Source organism: Delphinapterus leucas, chromosome 6 (assembly GCF_059928025.1).
Source record: "Delphinapterus leucas isolate spDelLeu-1000000601 "Yukka" chromosome 6, BTC_Dleu_Yukka2, whole genome shotgun sequence".
Taxonomy (NCBI): Eukaryota; Metazoa; Chordata; class Mammalia; order Artiodactyla; family Monodontidae; genus Delphinapterus; species Delphinapterus leucas.
This window is the reverse complement of record NC_143134.1, coordinates 54831570-54840101: the sequence shown is the minus strand read 5'-3', so window position 1 is coordinate 54840101 and position 8532 is coordinate 54831570. Positions and strand designations below refer to the sequence as shown.

The following is an 8532-nucleotide window of genomic DNA, read 5'->3' as shown; positions in this document are numbered from 1 at the left end:
GAGGGGGGGGAGAGAGAGAGAGAGAGAGAGAGAGAGAGAGGAGGGTGTGTATATGGAATGGTAGTGTCCTCCCATGGGGAGTTCCCCTAAGTCCCCTAGAAGAGGTACAGTGGCAGGAGACACTTGAAACTTTGCAAGCTTTAAGACAGACCACACTTTAGAGACTCTTAGGCAGCCCTGAAGTGTGCCCTCAGTTTACACACTGACAGCCCAGGTGACTTGTCTAAAGCCACAAGTCAACACTGAAGATTCAGCACTGGAACACAGGTCCCTTCCTCTGCTGCTCTCTGCCTGGGCTCAGACCTTTACTCCAGAACCAGCAAAGCCCCATTTTCACCTCATTCCTTTATTTTTCCTCTAGTGGGTTCAGTTACACGAACTCTCATCTCAACTCATGCCTTAATTATGGCTGGCTCTGACAGATTTTCTTCAATCATCACACGCCAATAGGCTTTGTACCAACACAAAAGGTCAGGTGTGATAATAAAGAAAAGTGAATGATCATTTATTTAACTTTCACAACAATTAACTGAGGAAGATGTAATTATTCCCATTTCACAAAAGAGGAAACTGAGTTTCAAGATGGTACAGTCCTGGTTGCACAATTAATGGTAAAATACCCACACTTGTCTACTACACTTCAACACACAAGTGCATATTACAACTTTCATGGACAAAGAAATGTTATCTTTTTACTCATTCTCTCACATTCATTGTTTCAAAAAATATTCATTGAACACCTATTATGGGTTAGGTGTCCCAGAGGTTTTAACTATATTCCACTTCCGGTGCCATGCTCCCAAAAAACAACAAAAAAATTGTCTATACGATTCTTTCAAAATGATTTTCAGAGAAAATTTACAATCCACCTAAAAACCAGGCTGAATACTTTAAAGACACCACTTATTTCTTTTGGTCACAAACATTACTACCTATATCTCATCTATGTCTTTTGTCAAACTTGGACATGAAAGGCTTTGAACTAGTTCTAAAAATGAAAGAAAAAAAAAGTGCTATATCTGAGAACATTTAAACTGCTATACAAATGACTCCCAAACAGTTTTTCACAAGAATTCCACAAATATTCTGCTTAATTACTGTGAAGTATAGCAAAGTAATCAAGAACAGAGAGGTGGGAATAGGAAAGACTTTGGTTTAAATCCCAGAGCCACATTCTTTATGAGCTGTTTGAGCCTTTTCTTCTTACCAGGCCATGGTTTTCTTGCCTGTAAGACAGGAACAATCATGGTGCTGAGACTGTAAGGTTGCTGTGAAGATTACTGTAGGTAATACAGATAAAGCAAATGGAACAAAGCACGGCTCACAGAAAATTATCAATAAAGAGAGCTATAATTGTCATTATCATTACCGCTCTGGCAATTAGAAGAGTTGACACATTTTAATATTTGTTTTTGAGAAAAGAGCAGGGGGGGTCTATGAAGTGGACCCCCTGACCCCCCACCCAGCAGTTTTGGAAAAGAGTTTTGTGTTAGCTGTAGATAGTAATTTGGACATGTGTTCTGAAATAAAAGCAAACAATAATAAACTATGCTATTCCATTTATAGTTTAATATTCCCAGTATAAATTACATTTTTAGGTTAGCTAATAGAGCCATCTATTTTTCTGAAATATGTAGCTGTCTTATCATTTCTACTTTACTAAAGTTTCCAAAAAAATTTGCACTAACAATTGTTAGTACAATGAACACCTTCAGAAGGAAGATTTACTTTGCAGCCAAGTGTTTTTAAAATTGTTCTTACCTGATTCATAATTAGCTTTCCACTTTCATTGGTCTCTTTGCCACAATGTGTTAATTAAAAAGAGGAAATACAGAACATGAGGTTTTACCAATTACTAAATACATTTATTTTAAAAGGAAACTGACTTCTGTCAAATGTTTTGATTGTCTTTGTCATTAAATATGACTTACTGACATTTCTCCAGACTTAAAAAAAAAATCCAGTTGGTTAGTCTTTTATTTTATATTTCTTTTCATTACCTTTCCATATAGTCTTCTTTTGTCTATAAAGATATTTTCAGTACTGCTGGTTGAAAAACCACAACACTGAAAGAAAATATCATTTGGCTAATTTAATAAGATTAAAATGTCTTATATTTTTTTCTCTTTGGTATGAAACTAGAAATTTGTTTCCAGGTGTTAAAAAACTATGATAAAATTTTAATTGTTCAATTATTAGAAGCAATTAGAATGCTACTTATCACACATAGGTCCAAGTACTAACTTGTAATTTTTTTACTTCAAATTACAATTCAAACTATTGTTTGTCATGACTGACAGTTAATGTGCACAGATGTTCACTTAAAAAGGAAATTAATGTTACTCTTTTCATTAAAAAAATCCTAATCCCAAAAACAAATAATAAAACAACCTAGAATCTTATCATTATTAGGGTGCTAGCAAACATGCAGCAGCAGCACTGTTACAAAACTATTAAAAGTCAGGCTGTTAAGCTATAAATTGTTCCTTTTGTTTTTTAATTTAATACAGTTCCACTCTTACCTATAAAAAGAAAATCAGTTTTGAGTCATGGCACAGAATATTTAAAGGAAATGTCAAGTGACAGTATTACCAGTTATTAGTTACTCGAAAACCCATTCTAGTTAAAAGCCAGTTAAATCCTAATTTAAAAGGCTTCATTCACTATATGTAGATTTTACGACAGGGAGCTCTCACACCTTTATTGCTTTAGTCTATTGTTTCCTGAGCCTTTTTTTTTTTTTAAGTTAATGAAGTTGAGATGATAGGTGAAAGATCAGATTTAAAGAAGGAAAAAATTACCAGAACCCCACAGGGTTATTCAATAATGACTTTATGATTTGAATTTCCACTTGAGCATGCAGTGTAATTCACAAATCTCAGGCTATTTTCTTTCAGAAAGATCTTATCAGTTTGACTTTTGGGGGACCAATTCTTTACCTGCATCAACTTTTAAACTCCAAAAGTTTCACCTCAAATGTTTAATAATGATTGGTCTTGACTGATCATTGGATGCCACATTCAGATCAATTAGAAAAGCACACGTACCACAAGTTTCTGACACAGGCCTTTCCGAGCTGATTTCTTTATCTTATTTTATACATATCCAATTTACTAATGTGGCCGAAGTCCACCTGAAATTTGATAGAGATAACTTACAATGTTGGTCGTCAGATGGCATTTTGGTTTTTAGACATAGCTCTTTTCCTTTCCTGCTACCCTTCTCAAAATCAGGATTACTTCTAAGCAAAGAACTTATATTTACAATACAAGGAAGAAAGTCCAACAGAGAATTACTTCAGCAGTAGTGGAACAGCTTTTACGTGACCAATGCTTTATCATCTTGGTCACATTGAAATGCATCATTTTATTGTACTTTTCGCCTCTTTCAAATTGTAGAGGCTGAAGTAACCCTCCCACCTCCCATCACAAACTAGAGAACTACAATATAAACTATAAGTAATTCAAAATAAGTGAAAAACCTAACTGCATTCTTGAGCAACAGTCTCCTACATACTACCAACCCTGGAAGACTTATAATCAAATCATATTCTGGTGTTTTTTTTTTTTTTTCTTTCCAATTAAGGTTGAAAGCAGTTTGAACAAGGCTAAAAAATGGCACTAATTTCCCCGTTTGAGTATATCTTTTAACTTCAGCTGTTATGCCCTTGGCAAGGAAGTAGAAATGAACTGGACAAGACTAAAAGATTTCGTGGGTTTGATTTGCTGTGGATGTGAAGTTGGCTTTGCAAATGGCAGAAGACGACTACTCCCTTCCCTGCCACTAGAATTAGTGTAAAAGGGTGCTGGGGAATCTGACTCTCAGAATTCCTCTTTTGGTTCTGAATTCATGTGGACATAGGCTTACCAGGCAGAACTATGCTCAGCCCATAGAGCTGGTTTCATTAATTTTCTCCTCACAGTCTTTCATCTCTCTCAGTACCAGTCCTTTGTAAGAGGCAGGGCAGATTAGAGAAATGGAAACTGGGCCACAAACTACTTAGCATGAATGCCCCCAAGGCCAGTAAAAATTGCATTTCCCCTTGCTAAAAGTATAATTTGTAATTAATATAACCATTCTTATTTTACTCAAAGGATTGGTGCTATTTGTGATGTTAAAAAATAGTCCCTCAAAAGAGGAATTTCTCTCAAAATGGAAATTACTTATTTAATTAACTTTTATAATACATTTAATTTATAAATTGGTCTCAAATGTTGAATAGCTTGGAAAGTGGTATATAGGTAGCATACAGTAGGTTGTATATTTGATAAAGCCATGATTAAGTATTTTCAAAGGAGATTTATTTTTTCCGTTGTCCACTGTGTATTTTAATACACTCAAAAACTACATATTGGCTAAAAAGGCAATTATACAATAAAAAAGAAAGTATTAGGGAATCTGATTAATGTGTATAAATTTTGATCCCAAGCTCTTCTTTTTCACCCTTTCCTTGATGCAAACCAACACACATGTACACCATAATCATGTTTGAATTTCTTCCCCTTCATCTCAATCCTCTTCAAAATTATTTTGATAATTTCCTGGACTCCTCACATAAGATGTGGAGAAAAAAGTCTCAATACCCATGAATAAAGTAAGCACATTAAAGCACTTATACAGTACCAATGCAATAACTGATTTACCTTCTATACACGCTTTTAAAAAGAGGACAAAGTTAAAAAGTCCTCAGTGAAGATACATTTCAGAATACAAAGATCATGTTTCACTGTTTCTTATTTAAGACTGACCTACTCTAGATTCAACAAGTTTTTTTTTCTAGTCTATAGAAATACATTTTAACAAAAAAAAACCTTTCTTGCTCTCATACAAATGTTTGAAACACTTGGGAGATTACTCCTAAGGAAACAATCTGTAAAATACATCAAGAGTTAAAACATAATTATTGATTCTTTTGTTAATTTAAGATTTCAAAAAATTAGAAAAGAACTATAAAAATATTATTCTCTAAAAATCATACCATTATATGTATTCTAAAATGTCTTCAAAAAGCCATTTGGTCTTAAAGCTAGATTTCATCCCTGAAATGTTAGTAATCAAGAACTTAATCTATTTCTTTCTTACAGCTTAAATTTGTTGAGACCCCACGGTGTTTATATGTTAAAACTACTTAGATACATTAAATGAAGAAAAACTGTGGTAATTACATAAAAATTTTAATAATACCTACTGTCATTAAGTGTCAATGTCCTAAGCAAAAGACATCTTACAAATGTATTAATAAAGAAAATTGTCAATGTAAATGATTTAAAGTACTCTGAATTATCCCAAATAGCTACCTACAAAATTTAACAATTTTAAGGCAAACCAAGATAAATATTTTTTAATCTGAGAAAGAAAATCATACGCGGAAAAATTCTTCTATTTCATTCAGTTTAATACCGTTCACTTGAGGATTTGAGATTTACAAATGTGCACTCTCATTAAAATTCTAAAAGTACAATACATAATTTTATGCTACCTTTTAATTTTAATTCCTCAAGCATTTTATAGCTTCTAGAATATTTATCTAGTTATTACTTTGTACAAAAATAATATCCTTAAGTTTTCTTCCCACTTGCATTTTAAAAAAATGCTCAAGTATAAAAGCATTTTATACCTCCCTTCTTAATCATCTATTTAAAATTTCAAAAAGAGACAATAGTTCATGTTCTCAGTCAAAGCTTTGTCCCTGATGCAGCCTCTTCAGAGTTATAAAACTTCACCCAGTGAGTAACTGTACTTTTTAAAGGAGCTTCTTGATGTTTCCCTACATTTACCTATCATGGAAGCAATATCCCCATGTACAATAAAGTCCTAATATGGCATAAATAAAGAATAAACATCACATGCTGATAATTCCATGAAGTCTGATAACTCTATGAAGATAAACACAAATAAAAAACTTTCATTTGGGGGCCTAAAATTCAACTTAAGAGGTTGTTTTACATCCTACGTTTGGGGAAGTTGCCCAACTTTCATGAGGCTTTATCACAAATTAAGAAAAAAAGGGGGAGCAATTATAGTTCTTATACACAGGCTTAAACCACTGTTATTTTTACATTTGTCCCTTAATATCAAGACAAAGGCCTTCACTTAAGGATTAATGTCTGGAGAGAATGAAAAATAACCAGTATTAGGCTTGAAAAATAACTTAACAGCCCCTCCCCCAACCAAACACAAAACTCCACAACAAATAAACCTAAACTTGGTTGTCAATTTTAAATCAAACTTGTACCAATTCAAGCAACATTTATTTAAAACAAAGTATAAAACAGAATACTGTTTATATTTCTGTCCATGTGTCCATGAGAGAAACATTTTAATGCAGAGGTAATAAACTCCAGAAGAAAAAAAAAAAAAAAGGATCATTTTCCTAATTCACTTCAAAGCTGCCTCGATTTCACTGAAGAAAGCTGAAAGGCCCGACTCCAGAAACTAGAGGTCCCCGGGCGGTGAGGGGTGTCCAGCTACAGTCTCAGCTCCAACACAAGTGTGGGTCTTGAGCTGTCATTCTTAGTTCTAATACCACTTATGCAGCGACAAAAACCGTCCTGCAAGAAGCCGATTAAGGGGTCACTTTACGCTCAAGTTTTCCTTAACTTCTCCCCTGCCAAAGCGGCGCTAAGTGAACATTTCTGTCGTGCTTTTCACGACAGCCATTGTCTCGCTGTAGGATCTCAGGCTCTTTTAAGTGAAGTACTGTTGGAAATACCAGGATTTTACAGCGCATCATTTTCCCACCTGTATGTGGCGAAAACAAACTCTAATCCTAGCACGAGGGGATTTAAAACACACGCTTAACTTCTCTTCACTCTAAGAGGGGAAAGCAGAGAGCAAGTTGTAAAGTGGTAGTAATTTTAAATAGAAATTGGGCTCTGATAAAACATCACCGGTTGAAAGCTCTCGCCCCTAACTCGCTCCTGGACACACACAGTTCCTTCTTTGAGGTTTAGGGGAAGAGAGCGGACCTGGGACTTCGGAGATCCTGCCAGCGGAAACAACCTGCTATTTGGGCAAGAGGAGGAGGCGGTTCTGCGCAGAGCCAGTGCCGCCGTGCCCGGGATGCGCCGGATCCGGCCGCAGCATCCTCGCTCGGGTGCCCGCCGGCGCCGGCGGCCCTCGGACCCAGGCGCGGACGGCCTTGTGCCAGGCCCCGAATCCCCTTCTCAACTCGGGGAGAGAAGCGCCCCCGCCCCGCTTCCCGCGAGTTCCTCGCTTACCTGCGGGTCAGGCTGGAGCGCTGAGGAGCCGCGCGGCCTCCCGGAGGGGAGGGGCGAGGGGGGAGCCCAAGGAGGGGCGGCCGTCCCGCCTGCCCCTCAGCCCCCGCCGCCCTCAGGCCGCCGCCTCTCCTCTCAGGTCCGCGCCAGGGGCCGCGCGTCTTTCTCCTCGGGGCGCCGTACGTGGAATCTGCGCGTCCCGGGCCGCGCCCCAAGTTGTGCGCAGGTCGAAGCTGCACGCGAAGCACCTCCAGGGAGGCCATCCCGGCCCCAGAGCCACGGCCTCCGCCTAGCGCGGACGGGAGTGGACGCCCCGCACCTCCGCCCGGTCCACACCTGCCGCCGCCTGGGCCGCCACCGCCGCGGCTCCTCCCCGGCTCCGCCCCTCGTCCGTCCCCCCGCTCCGACCGCCGCCGCTACCGGTCCGCCGCCGCCGCCGCCGCCGCCGCGGGAGGGTGGGGGAGGGAACAGGCTCCCCGAGCCCGAAGCGTGAGCTGGTCGCTACGCCTCCTCCCTCGGGCTGAGGCGGGACCCAGGTCTCTACCCTGCGGCGCCGCTCCGGAACGCCGGAATCTGTTGAGGGGAGCGGCAGCCTTTTTCGGGTGGGAGCGTCTCGCAGAGAGTCGGAGCTAAGGAAGGGATAGGGTGCCCACCTGCGTAAGCCCGAGCTCCCCCCGTGCACTCTCCGAATCCAAACTTAGCCAAAGGCACAGCGGAAGTGGCTCCTAGGTCGGACCCCTGCATTTGTAGGGGTCTTCGAAAAACCTGGCCGGTTGCCTGGGCCCCCTGGTGTTAACTACCTTTGGAACAAGCAGGGGGGCCTTCCATCTGGAGTGGCCTCTCCTGTCTTCGCAACCCTGTTGGGTGCCTCGAGGCCTGTCTCAGATGCCGCCTCTACCGTGCAGTTTTCCCGGGTGCCCACCCGCGTCCAGATTTGATTTCGCCCTCATTTGGACTGCGGGGGCTCTCTGAACCTTTTTACCGGCCCTGCCTTTGGGTGACGGCGCTTTGTGAAATGCAACGGGCCGTCTCCAAGGACGGTACTTACTTTTATTGTACTCTGTGGATTCATATTCAGTACTATCGTATAGAAGCAGAGGGATTTATGCTTCCCTAATCCTTTCCACTTGGGTTTAAATTCCTTGAAGGTTAAGGATATAATAAATTGCTCATCTCTGGAACTTTTCAAGCAAATACTGAGCGGTACATAGAGAGAACGCACCAGATGACCTAGGCGGAAATTCTGCTGTCCTACTTACCGATATCCTCTGAAAGCCGAGCATGGCGCCTTGCACCTAGATGTAGGATGGGGGCG

General features: G+C 40.1%; 1 protein-coding gene across 1 annotated transcript in view; it reads right to left on the bottom strand.

Moving 5' to 3' along the window:
• LOC149748941 (uncharacterized) overlaps positions 1-7609 on the bottom strand; it is a 151364-nt gene extending 143755 nt beyond the window's left edge. Inside the window, exon 1 of the mRNA XM_089913142.1 lies at positions 7221-7609. Within this exon, the coding sequence (XP_089769268.1) occupies positions 7221-7480 (260 nt within the window). The 5' untranslated portion in view covers positions 7481-7609. The remainder of the gene's footprint in view (positions 1-7220) is intronic.
• Between the last annotated feature and the right edge of the window lie 923 nt (positions 7610-8532).